The sequence below is a fragment of the Thalassophryne amazonica genome, chromosome 15, assembly GCF_902500255.1.
Source record: "Thalassophryne amazonica chromosome 15, fThaAma1.1, whole genome shotgun sequence".
Classification (NCBI taxonomy): domain Eukaryota; kingdom Metazoa; phylum Chordata; class Actinopteri; order Batrachoidiformes; family Batrachoididae; genus Thalassophryne; species Thalassophryne amazonica.
In genome coordinates this window covers 20,791,419-20,812,528 of record NC_047117.1, presented here as the reverse complement: position 1 = coordinate 20,812,528, position 21,110 = coordinate 20,791,419, and the positions used below count along the sequence as shown (strand labels likewise).

The 21,110-nt window shown below is 40.6% G+C and overlaps 1 protein-coding gene across 2 annotated transcripts in view; it reads right to left on the bottom strand.

Moving 5' to 3' along the window:
- nr3c2 (nuclear receptor subfamily 3, group C, member 2) overlaps positions 1-18,504 on the bottom strand; it is a 218,334-nt gene extending 199,830 nt beyond the window's left edge. For both annotated transcript variants that reach the window (XM_034188377.1, XM_034188378.1), the window contains exons 1-2: positions 18,190-18,504; positions 12,918-14,715 (exon numbers count right to left, since the gene is read on the bottom strand). In XM_034188377.1, the coding sequence (XP_034044268.1) occupies positions 12,918-14,701 (1,784 nt within the window). In that variant the 5' untranslated portion in view covers positions 14,702-14,715; positions 18,190-18,504. The remainder of the gene's footprint in view (positions 1-12,917; positions 14,716-18,189) is intronic.
- Positions 18,505-21,110: the final 2,606 nt, after the last annotated feature.

Below are 21,110 nucleotides of genomic sequence, written 5' to 3'. Positions count from 1 at the left end.
GAAAATGCTTGAACATTTCCTGGCTCAGTTATTTTCTGAAGATACATCTCAGAACACGCAGCAGTGGCTTTGGTGATGTCCAGACCTAAGCTTTGGAAATGAAAGAAACTGACCACCAAACTCATGTCAAGCAGCACTGAAGTTCAACCACACCTGCTCCTAATTTCCATCATTCTTACGATGAAGCGATAATTCCCAGCAACAATCCCAGACATGTCCAGCAGGTGGCAGACAGGTACACCCGTCAGCCATATCTTTGTGATCGCTGACAGGTGAAGTGAATAACGTTGATTATCTCGTTACCACCGCACCAGTCAGTGGGTGGGAGATATTAGGCAGCAAGTTAATGTTTTGTCCTTGAAGTTGATGCGTTGGAAGCAGGAAGAATTGGGACACATAAAGATTTGAGCAACTTTGACAATGACCAAATTGTAACTGCTAGATGACTGGGCCGGAGCACCTCGTTGTGGGATATTCCCGGTTTGTAGTGGTTAGTACCTACCAAAAGTGGTCCAAGGAAGGGAAACCAATGAACAGTCTGATCGAGCATCGGTGAGACGTGCAGCACAAACAAGTCCCATCTGTGGGGGTCCCCACCTCACCACTTACAGGAATTAAAGGATCTGCTAACATCTTGGTGCCAAATACAGCATCACATCTTCTGAGGCTGAGAGAAGTCCCTACCTCAATGAGTCAGTGCTGTTTTGGTGGCAAACAGAGGACATACTCAATATTAGGTAGGTGGTCACAATGTTATGACTGATCAATGTAATATATTATCCCCAGACATGTCCAGCTAGTGGCGGACAGGCATGCGGTGTGTTACATAGGGAAAACAAAACAGATTTGTGTATTGATCTGGTGCATCAAAGTTAACCAATGTCTAAACATTTTTATCCTCATCACATAACCTTTTAATTTGGGAATTCACAAGATTATAGCATTTAACAATTTTAAGTTATCATGTTAACAATCTGGTGGCACACTGGCTTAGTGGTTTAGCGCTGTTGCCTCAAAGCAAAAAGGTTGTGAGATCACTTCGTGCATGGCCCTTTCTGTGTGGTGTTTGCATGGATTCCCTCCGGCTGCTATGGCTTCCTCCCACATCTAGAGACATGCAGGTTAGGTGGGTCGGAAACTAAATTGACCATAGTTATGCATGCGAGTGTGAATAAGTTTATCTGTCTACATGTGGCCCTGCGATAAACTGGCGTCCTGTACAGGGTGTACCACGCTTCACGGCCTATGACTGTTGGGATAGGCTCCAGTCCCACTGTGACCCTTGAATGGAGTAAGCCGGTATAAAAAAAATGAATGAATGTTAATCTAGAGAGGATTGACTCAGTTGTATGTCCAGCTATTCATTCATTCACTGCATTTTACAGGCTTTACCAACACCTAGGAGTAATGGTACTTATTCCACACCAGGTTCAACATGTCTAGTTTCATTGGAATTTCTTCATTCAAGTGTTTCTCAAATGAAAAAAAACAAACAAACAAAAGCTTCATTATTGTGCAGGCTCCTCTATTCACTAAGCTTTATTGTATTACTGCTGCAAACAAGCTTTCGGTTATTTTGTATTGTATTGTTTTGTTTTTTTAAATGTAGGTCAGAACCCACCATTTTAAAACATACCTCGAGAATTAGTTCCTTTGTTATGCATTCATTCATGTTGCATTCGAGCCAACAAATGAAATACTGTAACAAACCACCCATTTCAGTAATTATCATGCCATCATTATAGGATTAAATCATCTGTTGACAAATAAAATTTGTAACCAGTAGGAAGCTTGGTTCCTGATTTTTTTTTTTTCAATGTTCCAATTACATTATACGTGGTGTGTCCATAAAGTAACAGTCCTTTTTATTTTTTTAAAAAACTATATGGATTTCAATCATATGTTTTTACATCAGACATGCTTGAATCCTCGTGCGCATGCGTGAGTTTTTCCACGCCTGTCGGTGACGTCATTCGCCTGTGAGCACGCCTTGTGGAAGGAGTGGTCCCGCTCCTTCGTCGGATTTTCATTGTCTGGAAATGGCGGAATGAAAAGGACTTTTTTTCCATCAGAATTTTTTCAGAAGCTGTTAGAGACTGGCACCTGGAAACCGTTTGAAAAAGTTATCTGGCTTTTGGTGAAAATTTTACGGGCTTCACAGAGAATAAGGACTTTAACTACAGCTTTAAGGACCCCTTTAAGGACGGTCGGTGCGCCGCGCTCCGAGCTACGATGTCGCGGCACAAACCACTGGATCATTTCTAAGCTGATGGCTCTGTGGATACGAGACCGTCGTGTGCTCTTTCTCTGGTTATCACAAGACCTGGACATCAGCCATTTTCCGGCAGATTTCACTTTTAACAAGAGATTTTGTCATGGAAAGCCGCGCGGAGGCTTCGCGCGTAAAGACCGATTCGCTTTGGAAGCGAGACAAAGGAACACCTCCATTTCGGTGTGTCAGAGGACAAGTTTGGACGTGCCTATCTCGGCTTTCAATGCTTACCAGTCCAGTAAGTATCAGAGAAATTGTGGAGAGCTGGACATGTCCAAACTTGTCCTCTGACACTCCGAAACGGAGGTGTTCCTTTGTCTCGCTTCATCAGCGAATCGGTCGTGATGTGCGAAGCCTCCGCGCGGCTTTCCATGACAAAATCTCTTGTTAAAAGTGAAATCTGCCAGAAAATGGCTGATGTCCAGCTCTTGTGATAACCAGAGAAAGAGCACACGACGGTCTCGTATCCACAGAGCCATCAGCTTAGAAATGATCCAGTGGTTTGTGCCGCGACATCGCAGCTCGGAGCGCGGCGCACCGACCGTCCGTAAAGGGGTCCTTAAAGCTGTAGTTAAAGTCCTTATTCTCTGTGAAGCCCGTAAAATTTTCACCAAAAGCCAGATAACTTTTTCGAATGGTTTCCAGGTGCCAGTCTCTAACAGCTTCTGAAATAATTCTGATGGAAAAAAGTCCTTTTCATTCCGCCATTTCCAGACAATGAAAATCCGACGAGGGGGCGGGACCACTCCTTCCACAAGGCGTGCTCACAGGCAAATGACGTCACCGACAGGCGTGGAAAAACTCACGCATGCGCACGAGGGTTCAAGCATGTCTGACGTAAAAACATATGAATGAAATCCATATAGTTTTTAAAAAAATAAAAAGGACCATTACTTTATGGACACACCACGTATCTGAATGATTTTAGTAGCCTGAAGTTATATAAAAGCATTTTAGTCATGCAGGATACCCAATAATCCACACTCCATCATCATGATGACCAAAAAAGAAGAAGCCTTTTCTTGAATGTAGACAAAACCATAGAAACCAAATGTGATTGTTGCAAAACATCATACCTGTGTAATGTTCACAGTTATACGAGGTCTGTTAGAAAAGTATCGGACCTTTTTATTTTTTTCAAAAACCTGATGGATCTGAATCACGTGTGCTTGCATGAGCAAACCTTGAACCTTCCTGTGCATGCATGAACTTTTCCACACCTGTCGATTGCATCATTTTCTGGTAAGCAGCCTTTGTGTGAGGTGTGTGTCGTGCGCTCAGTATTTTTTCATTCCAAGGAAAAAGACTGAACGACTGGAGCAGCGCCGCATCAAATTTTGCCAGAAACTGGGCGACAGCCAGGTGGAAACCATTCGGATGATTCAAACGGCTTTCGGTGACTTGTCAGTCGTGTGACTATCCAAGAAATTGTGGAAGAGCTGGGCATGCCACAACATGTCCTGTGAGACTTCCAACATGAAGGCGCTTTTGCTCTGCCGTGAGAAGCTTCAGGAAAGAATATCGCTGCCACTCTTTTCATGGCCAAATTTTCTGTCACAGAAGAATGTGCCGAAAAAGTGCTGATGTCCACCTCTTCCACAATTTTCGGATAGTCACACGACGGTCCCGCATCACCACAGCGTTCACTTTAGAAATGATCTGGTCATTTCAGCATGTTGATGGCTGACCGGAGCGTGGCTTGCTCTCCACCGTTGTGCAGACGTCTTTAAACCGGTTGTACCGCCCCTTAATCTGTGTGATGCCCATAGCATCGTCACCGAAAGCCGTCTGAATCTTCCAAATGGTTTCCACCTGGCTGTCGCCCAGTTTCTGGCAAAATTTGATGCGGCGCTGCTCCAGTCGTTCCACCATTTTCCTTGGAATGAAAAAACGCCGAGCGCACGACACACACCTCACACAAAGGCTGCTTACCAGGAAATGATGCAATCGACAGGCGTGAAAAAGTTCACGCATGCGCACGAAGGTTCAAGGTTTGCTCATGCAAGCAAACATGATTCAAATCCATCAGGTTTTTGAAAAAAATAAAAAAGGTCCGATACTTTAACAGACCTCGTGTAATACTGCAGTTAAGATCAACTTGCTGTACAGTGACTTTGCCTGTTTAACAGGTCGTGAACATAGTTCAGAACAATTACAAAAACGTTTTACCTACATTAACCCAACAAGCAACATTTTCTTTTGGAAATGGCCATAGAAACCCTGTGAAGCGCAACAAGGCTTCATAAGCCACATAAACAGCCTTTCTGTCTTTATTTTATGTTGTGGCCACTGCGCGTGTTAAAAGACACCAACATGGCCCAAAACACGAGGGTCACTGGTCCTCACCTGTATCTATCAGAAGACAGAGTTTTTGCTGACTCATGACTGACTCCATTAAAGGCAAACTTAAATTTTTCAGTTTGAGCTTTATTTTTAGATGTTTGTTTTTGGGGGGGGGGGGGGGAGTTGGGGGAGGTTCATCTTTTCACTTGGGACGAAAACTATTTTAATTTGTGCTGTAGAATGTGAACACCGTCACGGGCTAAATGGCTACATAATGTAGTTGTACAGGGCAAGCTGTAAACACACTCAGTAAACTGCTTCTTGTCACCAATGAACAGGTGAAAATGTCTCTACAAGTGTCTGGCAGCACAGAGAGGATCCCCATGGTAGCAAAAATGTGAATGTATTTAATGATAGAAACTTTTTGAAAACAACTGATTATACAGTTATCCGCTAACTTTAGACTCCTGTCCAGTGACGCTTCACAACGAGTCATTGTGGATTGCAGAGGAAGGGCTTGTTGCTGTTGTAAGAAGAAGAACAAGCCCAGAAAAACATAATAAAATAGAGCCCATTAACACCAGAATTCCACTTTAATACTATTCTTGCCCTGTTACTCACAGGGAAAATACAATACATATCTTTGGATAATAGTTTGTCAACCATTAATTTATGATTTATAACATGGTAACACACTCCCCACAAATGCCCCCTGCCCTAAACACTTTGTGCATTTTGACAATCCCTCCACAGACCTTATATTTTTACATGGCCAACCACAGGTAGCTCTAGAGAGTAGTCTGATAGGGCTGTAGCCCCCCTTTCAAAGAATTTCCATACTCCAAACCATTGTTGCCACAGTTACTTTGAAAAAGTAATCCAATTACTGATTACTCCTTGAAAAAGTAACTTAGTTACTTTACTGATTACTCAATTGGAAAAGTAACTAAGTTAGATTACTAGTTACTTTTTTAGTTACTTTTTCCAGCTGCCAACAACAACCCTCTGCCACCTCAACATGACAATGATACCGGTTTTGCCAAAACTCACTTTATAGTCACCCTTTCTTGACTTCAATGAAAATAAATACTTGTTTTATAAAAAGTAAAATAAAGACGTCTTTCTTGACCTCATATTTAACTGTTGACAGCACTGTAACAGTAAAACTTGCCATTTCTAACCTACATTGTTTATAAATGTAACTATTGAATTCTTTCTACCATTTTTCTAACATTTAAATTCTCTCTAAACATTTTACTTGTCCAAATTATTATTATTATTATTATTATTATAAGTAGTATTAGTAGTTGTAGTAAACAAAAAAGGCTTCAAAACTGGACCTTTAATCTAGGGGTGTTGTGGGGGGGGCACATCCCTGCCCCACGCCCCCATTCAATCTGGATTCGCCCCTGCTTTGGCGTCTGAGCACAAAGAATGGATAACATATTTATGCAGAAAACATGACCAGATTTACAGGTAAGAAAGTTATATTGAGTTTTCACATCATGTGCTCCTCAGAAAGAGAGTTTAGGTGCATTTGAGTGGAAATTAGTGTTAGTTGTTGACGCATTGCGGAGGATCAGCTGTTTTTAGCAGCAGATACGGAGCAGCTCAGCTCAGAATTCTAAATAAAGGCGAAAAAAGCATAAAAATGTCTTTGTAAAGCTCAGTGCAGGTGTGCTGTTGTCACTGCGCTTTAAGAGGTGAGGACGAGTCGTAGCTGCTGTAGAAAACCGCAGATTAAAAGCTCACAGCTCGCTTAAAGTGGGCAGTTCAGTCGAACCCCGACCTCCTGCCCACGGACCAAGTTTAATGCTGCTATCGACCCACAATGCAAAAATAATAGTAACGCACAGTGACTTGGAGAAGTAACTTTAATCTGATTACTGATTTGGAAAGATTAACGCGTTAGATTACTTGTTACTAAAAAAAGTGGTTAAAGTAATGCGTTACTAAGTAATGCATTACCGGCATCACTGCTCCCAACATAACCTGGCTATTCTGTACTTTAACGTTTCCCATAAACCCCCTTGGCAGCACATGGAAACAATGGCAACCAAGGATGTGGATGGCGTTGATCCAGTGAGTTTACGGGCGATTATGATGATGACACGTTCTCTCAAGTGGAGCGGGTTCTCTAGAAGAGGTGTAGCACCTGTGATGAACTTCTGCTGTGCCCCGATGTTGTCTTGTTGCCCATACTTCATGAGGTGTGCAAACATTGTACAACCCCAATTCCAATGCAGTTGGGACGTTGTGTAAAATGTAAATAAAAACACAATGATTTGTAAATCCTCTTCAACTTATATTCAATTGAATACACCACAAAGACAAGATATGTAATGTTCAAACTGATACACTTTGTTTTTGTGCAAATATTTGCTCATTTTGAAATGGATGCCTGCAACAGGTTTCAAAAAAGCTGGGACAGTGGTATGTTTACCACTGTGTTACATCACCTTTCCTTCTAACATCACTCAATAAGCGTTGAAGCTTTGTAGGTGGAATTCTTTCCCCATTCTTGCTTGATGTACAACTTCATCGGTTCAACAGTCCGGGGTCTCCGTTCTCGTATTTTGCACTTCACAATGCACCACGCATTTTCAATGGGCGACAGGTCTGGACTGCAGGCAGGTCTGTCTAGTATCTGCATTCTTTTACTATGAAGCCACGCTGTTGTGAATGTGTCTTGGCATTGTCTTGCTGAAATAAACAGGGATGTCTCTGAAAAAGACATTGCTTGGATGGCAGCATGTGTTGCTCCAAATCCTGGATGTACCTTTCAGCATTGATGGTGCCGCCACAGATGTGTAAGTTGCCCATGCCATGGGCACTAACACACCCCCATGGCATCACAGATGCTGGCTTTTGAACTTTGCGCTGGTAACAATCTGGATGGTCTTCTTCCTCTTTTGGCCAGAGGACACGACATCCATGATTTCCAAAAACAATTTGAAATGTGGACTCATCAGACCACAGCACACTTTTCCACTTTGCGTCTGTCCGTTTCAAATGAGCTCGGGCCCAGACGAACTGTGTTAACTGACTGGTTTTCTGAAGTGTTCCTGAGTCCACGCGGTAAGATCCTTTACACAATGAAGTCGGTTTTTAATGCAGTGCCACCTGAGGGATCTTAGGTCACGGGGATTCAATGTTGGTTTTCAGCCTTGCCGCTTAATTGTAGAAAGTTCTCCAGATTCTCTGAATCTTCTGATTATATTATGGACTGTAGATGATGAATCCCTAAATTCCTTTCAATTCAATGTTGAGAAACATTGTTCTCAAACTGATGGACTATTTTTTTTCCCACACAGTTGTTCACAAAGTGGTGATCCTCGCCTCATCTTTGCTTGTGAACGGCTGAGCCTTTTGAGGATGCTCCTTTTATACCTAATCATGACACTCACCTGTTTCCAATTAACCTGTTCACCTGTGGAATGTTCCAAAGTGTTCTTCGAGCATTCATCAACTTTCCCAGTCTTTTGTTGCCCCCGTCCCAGCTTTTTTGAAATGTATTGCAGGCATCCATTTCAAAATGAGCAAAATGAACCTGAACCGGAACTCTGCTGAAACTGACCTCTCAAGTGTGTCACGGACCGCAAGATGGTGCGAGATTCACAACTGCAAAACAGTGAAAATACACACACACACTAATGTGTTGCCCGTGGACATCCACAGGCTCTAGATTGAGTAGTGTTTATAAAATAAGTAGCTGACATTTTTCAAGGGTGGCAATACATTATGCAAAGTTTCTATAATGAGTCGGACTGGTGTGTGAGTCCAGGATGTTTTTAGAACCTTAGACCTCAACAGTTTTTAGAAGAAGAACTCAAACCCTTTTATTTCCTGTTAATTACATCATTTTGTTAATGTTAATTTACTGTCTTAATGTATTTAAAAATTGTTTAGGTTCTTGTTATCATATACACACTATTATTGTTATCATTATTATTATGATTATTATCAGTGTTATTATTATTATTTTAAGTCTATTTTGTCATTTCATTTTTAAATAGACCACAATGGAAATATGTGTTTTCACTTTCTTGTGTCATCCATGTATTTTTAACTTATTTACAATTATATTATTACATTACATTGCACTTATTAAATAAAATCACGCACACATGCTTTTAATATAAAGATGATTTACCGCCCCCTGCTGGAATGGCGTGTGAGTCCAGAATTAAATGATCAATATCCATTGTTCAGTGTTGTTAGCTAATATCTGTAATTTCTCCAAAAATATTAGTCCTATCAACATTCCGTTTTGGCGGCGTTCATTGAACCCAAAATACATAAGTATACCAAACGGCAAATGTCAGCTCTCCCCAGTTTGTCCGTGATCGAAGTTATACACACACATGCAGAGTTTTTTTTTGTTGTTGTTGTTTGTCTTTTCTGCATTCTACCACAAACAGATGCTTTTATTTTTACACACCCACAAACCAAGATGGTGGCAAAACACATCAAATGTACTACAGTTTTTACCCATGGTTCCAGCAACATGACACTTATCTAAACTGACTAAACCAGCTGAACTACAAAAACACAATCAATCAATGACATTAACAGTGTTAAACTAACATGAACCACAATGACAACATTAAAATAACCAAACTCCAAACTCCCATAGTGCAATGCAGCAAAGTGTCCATTGTTCACAGTTGTTAGCTAATATAGCTAATTTCTCCAAAAATATTAGTCCTATGAACGTTCCATTTTCGCAGCGTTCATCCCTGATCCAAAATACATAAGCATACCAAACGTCAAATGTCAGCTCTCCCCAGTTTCTCCGTGATAGAACCCATACACATGCACGCATAAACGCACACAGAGGCCACTTGGCTATTATAATATTTTATCTATCTATCTATCTAGATAGATAGATGTCAAAGAACTCCTTCCAAGAAACACAATCTGGCTACGCAGAGAGTCCAACATTCACAAACAGTGATGGAGAACAGCGCCACCTAAAGGAAAGCAGCCACGAATCTGACTGTGTCATTTAGCATTAGCTGTGTAGCTTTCTGCTTTGCCTATAGGTCCTCAAAACTGTTCCAAATTTGCATTTGTATGTTGTCAGAAGGCCGACTGATCGCTTTTAGTTCTGGTTGTGTTGTGTGCGAATTAATAACATGTAGGTAGTAGGCATTTTAAATGTAACTGAAAGTGCATATTTGTACATTTACTGCAAATTCCCCCCACTGCAAAAAAAAAAAAAAAAAACATGCCCCTACCTAGTCCCATGAAGACCATTGACCCATGGAGCTAGGAGACCCATCATCCCCCAACACCGTCTTCCAATGTACCAACGTTATTTTCACAACCCAAACAAGCAGCTGTCCGTTTTATAGTCAGGAACCCATAATGCACTGGGAGTCCCTGTGTAAGCCTGGTGTTGAGACTTAATGGGATATTAGTATCCAGCAGTGTCTGAATTAATCACATCATTTCCATCCATTAATTTAACGGAGGAACATACAATTAAAGGCTTATTAGTGCGCCCTCAGGAGTATGCCTTTTCATCACTGCGCAGAACATTGAGAGTTGGCCATGGTCCAGCACAACGCATAAGGCACGCTTCAGTCTGGTGCCGCCTTGCCATGGACGCTGCCAACTCAAAGCAAAGAATATGTAATGCAAGGTGCTGCTTATGGATGTGGAAAAGAGAGCAGGTTGAAAAATGAAATGTGTGTGTGTGTGTGTGTGTGTGTGTGTGTGTGTGTGTGTGTGTGTGTGTGTGTGTGTGTGTGTGTGTGTGTGTGTGTGTGCGCTCATTTTGAAGGCCAACAAATTTTGGAGAAAGTCCATTTCATAAAACACTGCTGCAATAATAAGCACCAGAAATGTCCGAAATACAGTGAAAAGACATTTGGAGATCTGGCAACATGAAAACATAATCCAGGACTTTAATATAGGCCAGTTTATAATATGTTTCTATTAATAATAATTCCTATCATAATGAACTGAAAATTAGAAAGTATAAAGTTAATATTAAAGAGTATTAATATTGAAGAATGAAAAATACAAGACTGTTTTTTTTATATTACATTCTCTTAAAAAACTCAGTCTATTGTGCATCATTGATCAAACATTTAATAAATTAAAACAAATATAATAATTCTGATGATTGTGACTTTTTTTTTTAACTCTCCTCTCTTCTGAATCTGTTTTTTTTTTTTCTTCATAAAGTAATCCAGGCTGCTCAGATGAGCAGCCATTTTTAATTAAAAGCATTTACAGAGGAAACCAAAGTAAGGGGAAAAAAAGAGCCCGGGGATTACACACCAGTCACAAGAGGTGGGTTTTTTTTTTTTTTTGTGCTTTTTTTTTTTTATTAGTTATACAACAGATCTGCCAATGAAAAATTGGTCCTGGCCACAACAGATCTGCAGCAGAGCATGTTTAGATTTCAGGCTGGATAAAATATGCCCACGTATGACTTAAGTGCTGCAGCACACGCGTTTGCTACGGATGTGTATATGCTGTATGCATGCATCCAATTGGGCGCTGCCCTGCCTGCCTGCCATGTGGCCTCTTACTGTCATCCTGCCTGACATTAGAGCTAAGCTGGATCTCATTAGGACCAAGGTGGCAGTGATCCCGTCAACATCGCTTTGGCTCCTGCCATATGGGTTACCTCCAAGGTAACGGAGCTGCAGCATGCGCCTCACTACTGCAGCTCTTGTTATAGCACACACAGTGTATCCGTCCTCTTTAGCAGTCTGTGCGATTAAGGTGAATAAAACATGATAAAAAAACAAAACATCCTGATAAGATAATCAGGTCAGACCTATCGGTCAGTTACAGTTTGAATAAATGCAGACACAAACAAGTCCACAGAATGCAGAACGCTCATGGACATAGTATACAGTCAGGCCCATAAGTATTTGGACAGTGACAAATTTCTTACCGAGTTTTCTTTAGATATGTCAGGGGATGGACACATGCACATTTCCAATTCACTCAATATGCCCTGGATGTAATTTCCATATTATAAAGGAATGCAGACAGCATGGTACTGTATGGGAAATCTGTCTGGGGTAAGCACTTCTAAAAACTGGATGACTGCGCAAGAAACAACTAAATCTGGAGATTAAAAAAAGAAGACTCACAATGAATATTCAATTCATCAAAATAGTTGGCAATTAATTTCATAATGAATGAATTTTCATTCATTGTCTGCAGGTCTAATAGCAACTGTATGTAAAGACATCCACTGCTATTCAGCAATGGGGGCTGCAAATAGCAATTATTTTCAAAATCAATTAATCAATCGATTGTTTTCTTGAATAATTGATTAGTTGTTAGGTCCACAAAATGTCAGAAAATGGTCAAAAATATCAATCAACATTTTCTGGAGACCACGGTGATGCCTTTAAAATATTTGTTTTGTCCACAGCCCAAATGTATTCAGTTGAGAGAAGAAATAAACCCAAAAATATTCACATTTAAGTCACTAAAATCAGAGAACTTGGATATTCAAAAAAAAAAAAAAAAAAAAAAAAAAGACCTAAAACAATTAATCGATTATCAAAATAGTTATTCAGTAATTTAATAGTCAATTAGTCTTTGCTGGTCTATTTAACAATGCAAAAAAAAAAAAAAAAAAAAGAGAGAAAGTAGCAAATTCTGCAGCTGCAGCACCAAAAACTTCACTTTTGATGAATTTCCACTTTTCATCTTCTATATCATGACGGCGATATTAAATTATTACTGCTGATGTTCATTTAGTTCTTTCAGCTTTGTGAGCAACTAGGACATGTTGGAAGCACAACAACTGTGTTAAAGTTGCAAAATTGGAGCATATTATAGATTTCAATTTTAACGTTTTATCCCCCACCTTTGGAAAACAGACTTTTTTTCATGGCTTTGAAAACAAAAGCATGTAATCAGTCATTCATAATTTATGATCTCTTCAATGGCCTGGAGCCTATGAAAACAGATATTTGCATTGCACAAGGCCAGAGTTGGTTCTCCAGATAAAAGACCAATAAATTTTATTACTGTAGATACCCAAACTCCATATAAGAGGAAAACTTTGCCTCTGTGTGACAGTTAAAAAAAAAAAAAACCTAGTGGAGTGGTCGCAAAATCTGGACTCACACAGTTATCATAACAATGACCTGGACAGGGTCTTTTAGTTCCCCTCAGCCAGCATCCCGCTGATTTTCTCAAGCCCTGCTGTTATTATTTTGCACATCTCAAAGCAAATGCCCCAAATCCTTCATGCAGTGTGAGTCAAACTGAAACAATGTGGCCCTCTGTCTTTCTTGTAGCCCATGAGAGAAAAAAAAATTATACCTGCTGCCCTCTAAAAAAAACAAGAACATGCGTCAAGTTTTTTTTTTTTTCTTACCTGTCCGTGATGCAGTTCTGACCCGGATATACATCACCTCTGGCCGACAGCGACCCTTGAGACATGGCTGGCCGAGATTTCCATGACTCCATTAACGCCGTCACAGGGGAAATTAGATTCAACAAAGGGTTGGACTGGTCCCTCACATCATGCCGTGTGAAGGACATTGTTCCTTGCGCTCCAATCTGGTAATGGAATGAGTGTCCACCGGAATTAACTCCAACAATGGCCGATGTGGGCAAGCTGTTGTTCTCTTGGTAATAGCTGCCATCATTCGACTCCTGTTTCACCCCTTTAGACAGGACAGTGTTGGAAAACACATCGGACTCATAGTTGCCATTTATAGAGGAAACAGGGGGTCCTAAAATGCCCGAAAGACTGTATTCGTCAATGTTATTCCTCAGAGATAAATAGGTCGTCTCGGATGCAGGGAATAGGCCAAGAGATGGCGACTGCTCCCCAAAGGGCTGTTTATTCATACACCCTTCATTTTTGTTGGGTTCACTCTTTATCTGCGTGATAAAGGATGTACTACTCACATTACACTTAGAGCCACCTAAGCACATGCTCCTGAAATCAGTTTCAGGCTCTTTCTTAATATACTTAACCATCCCCATCTGGTCTAGGCCTACACTGAACACCTCCCCATCTACCACCTCTACTTTAGGGAACTCAAAGTTCTTGAAGTCCGGGTCTCGAGTCAGACCTGCTGCTTCTGGGCTGTTGGTATCATTCTGTACTAAACCCAGTCCACTGACAGGACTAGATGCAGAAAACCCACCGGAGGACGGGTTCTGCGGGCTGTTGACACCCATAGAGCCCCCTGTGGCCGGGCTGGAGATCGAGGGCCTTATTATGTTGCAGTTGTTGGTGGTGCCACCCGTTGGGCTTGAGACAGATGACCTAATATTACATGTAGTGCTGCAAGACGGAGGGGATCTCACACTACTCATGCTCTGAGGGCTGGACATGGGGGATCTCATGACATTGAGAGGACTGGTTAGCGGTGGTGAGCCCACTGTGCTGGACTCAACAGGGCTACACGTGGTTGAATTCCTGCGCTTGATCTTAGCCAGAGATGGAACACAAGAAGTCTGGCTGACAGGGCTGCCCACTGAAGAGCACATCGGTCCAAAGCATGTTGGGGGACTTGTGGTAGATGACACCAGATTATAACTCCCCCCAGGACTGGAGATAGAGCTGGAGTTCTGGGGACTGCAGGACAGAGATGAACCCAGCACAGGAGCTGAGCTAACTGGAGTGCCTGGAGCGCACTCTGTAATCGTGGTGCTTGGCTGTTGGAAACCAAATGGCTTTAAATTGGGGCTACAGGTGATACCACACTGGTTCTCCTCCAGGGGCCGTCCACACACTGGATACATCTTCCCAGGGCTGGCACTACTGCCTTGGTGGCTAAAGGCAAAATCTGCCTCTCTGGCAGCATTCATATACAAGCCCATGGACTCAGCCACAGTCTTGGAAAGCTCCTTAGAGTCCATTTCCTGCTTATGAGCATGCAGAGAGTTGTTGACGCACGGGAGGACAAATGGCTGGTTCTGGTTTAGCCGAAGCAATGGCTGCTCCTGCTTCACGTCTTTGTCTTTGCAGTCAGTGAGTGGGCTTCCAGAAGGGCAGCTGACATTGACAATGTCCATCAGGATGTCAGTGCTTGTTAGATCTGGATCCTCTGCACTGCAGCAGTACTCCATGGTGAGAGGGACCTGAGACCACTTGTTCTCTGCATCGCTTCCATCAAAGAAACTTTGGTGTTTTTTGGTCTCCATAGTTGCCTCATCACCTAATAAATAAGAAAAACAATGATTGAGAAATAATGACAGCTCTTCAAAACTCCTTTTTGCAATTACTCTCCTTCTGCCTGATGGTTCCATAAAAATCTTCCTTTAAAATGTGAAAGTCGAAATAACTGGATTAAGATGTCACCCCTTTTTGTGGGAAATTGAAATGTCATTTTAAAATATTCCTATATAACAATAATAATATGGTAAAAACAAAGAAAACGTGCTAAATATGTGACCATGATGACTTGCGTGACATCAAGTGTCCTGTGTTTATTTCACGTTTCTTGTGGGACTCCTCAAATGTGATGCGGGTGCCACACTCAGGTCAACCAGGGTGGCAGTCTATAACCACGGGAGCAGTACCAGCTAGTACAAAGAAGAAAAAAAAAAAAAAAAGACTCTACTGGAAATGGAATCACCACCAGTCTGTGAGAATTCCTCCACAGGAGTTAGACACAACCGAACTGTGACACACATGGACTTTTCAATTGTGACCATCAGAGGGCGCTGCAGAAATTTAAATGCAGTTGTTGCCCGACAAAAGCGTCAGGGTGATTCTTAGACTACGGGCACTTATTATGTCCTTTGATCATATTGTATGAAAAACAGAAAAAAGGGGAAATTTCACACTTTTATAGTTATCTTTACAATGAAAGTGTGTTAAGAAATTTGTTCTAGTAGTCTATGATGACCTTTTCACCTTTTTTCAGCATCATTATATGCAAATATTGCCGTTTTGTACTTGTACCACACCCAGACTTTTGATCTTCAATGATAAAAATGAATGGTAAAGAAACATTTTTTCTAATGTTTTAAAATATCTCTGAATAAAATATCAGTAAAATAATCAAAACATAATTGGGGTATTCAATGTCATACAACTGTTGTGATTTTTTTTTTTAAACAAAATGTAGTTGTCCCACACTATTGCCGTAATTTCCACCACAACACTGTAATGTCCCTAAACAGTTTGTATGAAAGATTGTTTGGGTAGTTTCTATGGAGATAAACAGTGACATCAGAGCACATGTATATAGCGCCAAATCACAACAAACAGTTGCCCCAAGGCGCTTTATATTGTAAGGCAATGGTGTGGTGGAAATTACATTTACAAGGCCAATAGTGCCCGTAGTTAAAGAATCACCCTTCAACAAATGCAATAAGTCTTCGAGTTAGTTATGCTGTAGATCGAATGTTACTTAGTGATGGAGTCTTGCTTTAGCAACGGCAGAAATAATGATGTGCACCTCTAACAGATACACTTCGTCTGTAATTGCATGCTACTATGATTGATAAACAAGTATTGATTGATGCCTTTAGTGTCATTAAAACATTTTATTTAAAAAAATGAAGTTTTAGTTTAAATTTAAAACAGTACGTACAAGCAAAATATGTGCATGTACACGAATAGTCCCTGTCCTGACTGTAGCCTTTATATATGACATTCATATGACATTCACTGAAACTGGAATTAAGGAATGGATAGAATGTGTGGCTGGGGATGATGCCAAAACTTTTCATCATTACTGCAGATCAGTGATGGCGTCATGCCCAGCCACACATTCTATCCATTCCTTAATTCCAGTTTCAGTTCCTGCTCTGTTGGATATTTCATCCTTTATTTCTCCACATTGTTGGCGTCACATTTTCACATAGGTTTGCTAGCATAGCTTGCTAGCAACTTTCATGCACATGTGAAGTCAGGCCCATGTCCAGCAGGTGGCAGACAAACTGTACAGAAACACCGCAGCTGTTGCAAATTTCCGGGATACTACACTATTCACGTTTATTAAAGGCGCAGGATGTTTTTGTACTGCTGACAGGATCATCAGGTATGCCAAATCGATGCCAGAGGTGAGCATACATCTTATTGATTGTTTAAATTTAGGTTAATAAATGTTTTCTTAGCACACTGAAATGTTTTGTTATGGGGAAATTTTCATACTGGATTGACTTGGGTTATTTTGTGGATTTTATCTGTGAGGAAAAACTGCCAAACCACTCAAGAATACTCAGAAATAGCAAAACAAACTAATTTATACACAATTATGGCCATTCATTTGCAATTATATAACTCAACTTAAACTTTACCTGCTCTTTTAATAAATGAGGAGTGTACATAGGCAACATAAACGTTTTTTTAATGGAACTGTTGCATTAAAGTTCACTACCAACTAATCAGTTCATCGTTATTATATGTTCTTTTTATGGGGTGGATTACAAGAATATAACATTTATTATTTATGAATTATTGCTTACTCAAACTGGCTGGTATGGACTAACTTTTTTTTCCTGTTCAAGCCCTACACCTTACTCCTGCAAAAATACATAATATTAAAAAAAATTATAAATGACCTATCACATTTAACAAGTATATTTGTCAGTCCGTGGTTACCACTGTTTTTTGCTTGGGAAAGATGCAATAAACTTAAATGGAGGAGGATATCTTAATGTTTTAACTTTACGTTTAAGGTAATTAACTTTTTGCTTTTATCATTGTGTTTTATTGTATATTTCGCTGTATTTTTATTTATTTATTTATTTTAAGTACTGTCTATATTTGATTTGAACGTGCTAAATAAATAAATGTAATTCCTATTAAATATATACATCTGGGGCGAACAAAGTTGCACTATGAGCTCAGAAGATATGAGCAAACATTTTTAGGAAAATTACCGCAGTCTCTCTCTATATATATTTCTTAATCAGCAAACATGCATTGTGCTTTTCAAAGACCAGGTTAAATCTGAAACTTTGATTTCCTCTGCGGCTGCACGGCAGCTCGTTATCGCCGCGCCGCGAGGGTTAACGCGCCCGCGTGACGTCACCGGGGCTGTCGAAAACCCCGCCTTCGCTGCCCTCTCATTGGACAGCACACGCACAAATCCAGCAGCAACCTGGGCTGACGCACGCATTGGCCCGACAGCTGTCACTCAATAGTTATTACTCTCGCAGTCACAACAGAGCTGCGACACAACTTGAGATGTTGTTTGAGCGGCCGGGCGAGCTCTTTCATGTGCTGCAAAAACACAGAAAGCACTTTATCTCCCCCACCGCAAATATCACTCCCCACTGACAGCGCAGCACGTGCTTCACGCGCACGCGTTTCCGTGTGCAGGTCGTCATTCTTCACGTTACCTGCAGCATAATAAGTCATGCACTTTGCACAGAAGACAGCTACTCGTTTCTCTCTGTAGGACGCGCTATAAAAAAAAGAATCTGATTCCCCCCCAGACACCAATAAGTTACGTCACATTTATTGAGAGTTTTTGACAACTCAAGAAATCTCTGCACGTATATCCATTTAATTCAAAGATAGCGCAACTCATTCGCAGGAAAAGGAACTTTTGCGCTAGATGATGGGTTGGTTTTTGCTTTTCTCTCTCTCTCTCTCCAGCAAATGGTGTTAGGCTGCAGCGTTAAACTTTATGACGTTTAATTAAAAGGTAAAGGGGGCACGCGCAGCTCCTTACCTTAATTACGACATTTGGAGTTGTCAGGTGGCTGTTGTTGCTGGGCAGCGGTAATCCAGAGGATTAAAAAAAAAGAAGAAAGGAGAGAAGCAAACTCGATAAATATCAACAAATGTCTCCAGTCGACTCTTTCCGACACATAGTTGTGAGTTTGACAGGCGGCGCGGACACACTGCGCATTAATCCCGAGAGGACGTTGGACGATCCGCGGCGTTCGGCTGTCGGACGGCGGCGCAGCATCAACTCGCGTCGCGGCCCGTCATTGTGCACATCCGCGCGTTTCCGGGGCCTGGAGATTTTAAAAAAAGAAAAGAAAAAAAGCCGACACACAAACAAACGCAGGAGTCGGTCAGGACTCGCAGTCAGAGCAACGTCATCGTGTGCATGGAACCTCCTACCGCAGCGCGAGAGAGGGCGCGCGGGGGGACGGGCGGGGCCTCGAGCGCAGGTGAGACGCACACATCCGCGTGGAAGTAGGACACGCGAAATAAAGTCACCACACTCACCTTTTATCGTCTTCTAAAGGCTCCTCTGTCACTCTTTGATGGCTGAGTTTGCAATCTTACTCATATAAAAGTTCATTACAGATGTCTATACAACGTTTGTATTTATTTATTTATTTATTTATAACTGATATTTATTTATTTGAATATCCCACGAGGAGTAGTGGAAATCAAAATGTGATTATATGTAATTGTCTCCACTAGGTGGTGCAAAATTTCTATTACTGTTCAAAGTCAAAGAGTCAGTCCTCGTTAATCTGAGTGTTTTTTTTTTTTTGTCCTCGAAAGAAAAAAAAACTTTTTTGTTAAAGGGGTCCTAGCATATTTTAAATTAAATAATATAGATGACCAAGGGCGTTTGAAAACTTATTGTCAGCAATTAAAAGGAATCTGTTAGTTATAGAGTCAATGAGTGGAGCTGCAAAATTTCCATCAGTAAATCCAAAAAACAAACAAACAAAAAAACAACTGCATTTAGCTCTGAAATGTTAAGATTCTGATAGGTATAGGTGAGGACCAGTGAACCTCTTATTTTGGGCCATGTCAACATCTTTTAGCATGCAGAATAATTCACAATTAGCAGGGCATGCATGGGATTAACTGAGTCAGTCAGCTATTGAGTATCTGGAAAATTTTTTATAAGTAAATCCATAGAAACACTTCCATATTTAGATCTAAAATGTTAAAATTTTGATAAGTATTATACAAATAATGAATGTTTACAAGTGCAGTGGTAAGAATATTTCAGATTTTAAAATGAAATGTTCCATCTTTCACCTTATGAAATATTCTTTCTATTACAGAAATGAAAAAAAAATCATTATTTGTTTTATATAATATGATGATGGCAATTTCTAATGTGCAAAATAAAATACAGACAGACCTAAAAAAAGGAAGAAAAAAAATTGCTTGTGAAGACTTGTTGGTAATCACAGAATCCTGATGACCGCTCAAGGTGCTGTTGGTTGCTGAAGTCTGCAGCCAGAAATACCACATGTAGACATTGAACTGATGTGTCCTGCACACTTTCAGATCTGTAACAAACAGCCAGTTTCTATGCCTATTAAGTTGGCATCACACGAGATGACCTTCACAACATATGCAGTGCATCTGGAAAGTATTCACAGTGCTTCACTTTTTTCACAGTTTATGTTGCAGCCTTATTCCAAAATTCAACTAATTAGTTTTTCCCTCTAAAGTCTACCCACAACACCCCATAATGACAACATGAAAAAACATTTTTTACACTCAACAAAAATATAAACGCAACACTTTTGGTTTTGCTCCCATTTTGTATGAGATGAACTGGCATAAGTATTTGCACCCTTTGCTCAATACTTTGTTGATGCAACTTTGGCAGCAATGACAGCCTCAACTCTTCTTGAATATAATGCCACAAGTTGGTGCACCTATCTATGGGCAGTTTTGCCCATTCCTCTTTGCAGCGCCTCTCAAGCACCATCAGGTTGGATGGTGAACGTCAATGTACAGCCATTTTCAGATCTCTCCAGACATGTTCAATCGGATTCAAGTCTGGGCACTTCACTTTTTCCACATTTTGTTATGTTACAGCTTTATTCCAAAATGAAATTAATTTTTTCCTCAAAATTCTATACACAAAACCCCATAATGACAATGTGATTTTTTTTTTTAGATTTTTGCAAATTTATTAAAAATAATATAAAAAATAAAAAACTAAGAAGTCACATTTACATAAGTATTTACAGCCATGAAGCTCAAAATTGAGCTCAGCTGCATCCTGTTTCCACTGATTATCTATGAGATGTTTCTACAGCTTAATTGGAGTCCACCTGGGGTAAATTCAGTTGATCCGACATGATTTGGAAAGACACACTGGCTGGACCACTCAAGGACATTCACAGAGTTGTCCTGAATTCACGCTTATTGTGTTGGGGTCAAGGTCAGTGGAGCATATGTTCTGCAAATCATGTGACTGTGACAACTTCTTTCCTATTTACCTGACTGTCAAAAGGTCAAAGGTTAAAATCACTGAACTGTACATTGTAAAACCTTCTGCAGAAAATCATCATTTGTCAATGGTAAGCTTATCAAAGTTTGCCCATGGCGCCATGGGTTTGTGCAGACTATGTGCTTCTTAAAGTGATACAAGTGTCACTGAAATCAAAGTGTGAGCGGAGGAATGAAAGGTACCCCTTCATATGAATGGCGCATGTTGAAAGCATAGTCGACTTGTGATTGGTGAGCATGTGCCATGCTGTCATCAGCCAAGGGCTGAAGAGTCTACAGAGCTCCAGAAAAAAAGAGACTTTTCCTGACTTTTTCGGAGTGGTGTTGATCTCCTGAAAGAACTATAGAATTAAATTTCTTCATTCAATCACTCATTTTCAATACCTGCTTATTCCACTTAAGGGTCACAGGGTAAATTTATTTATTACC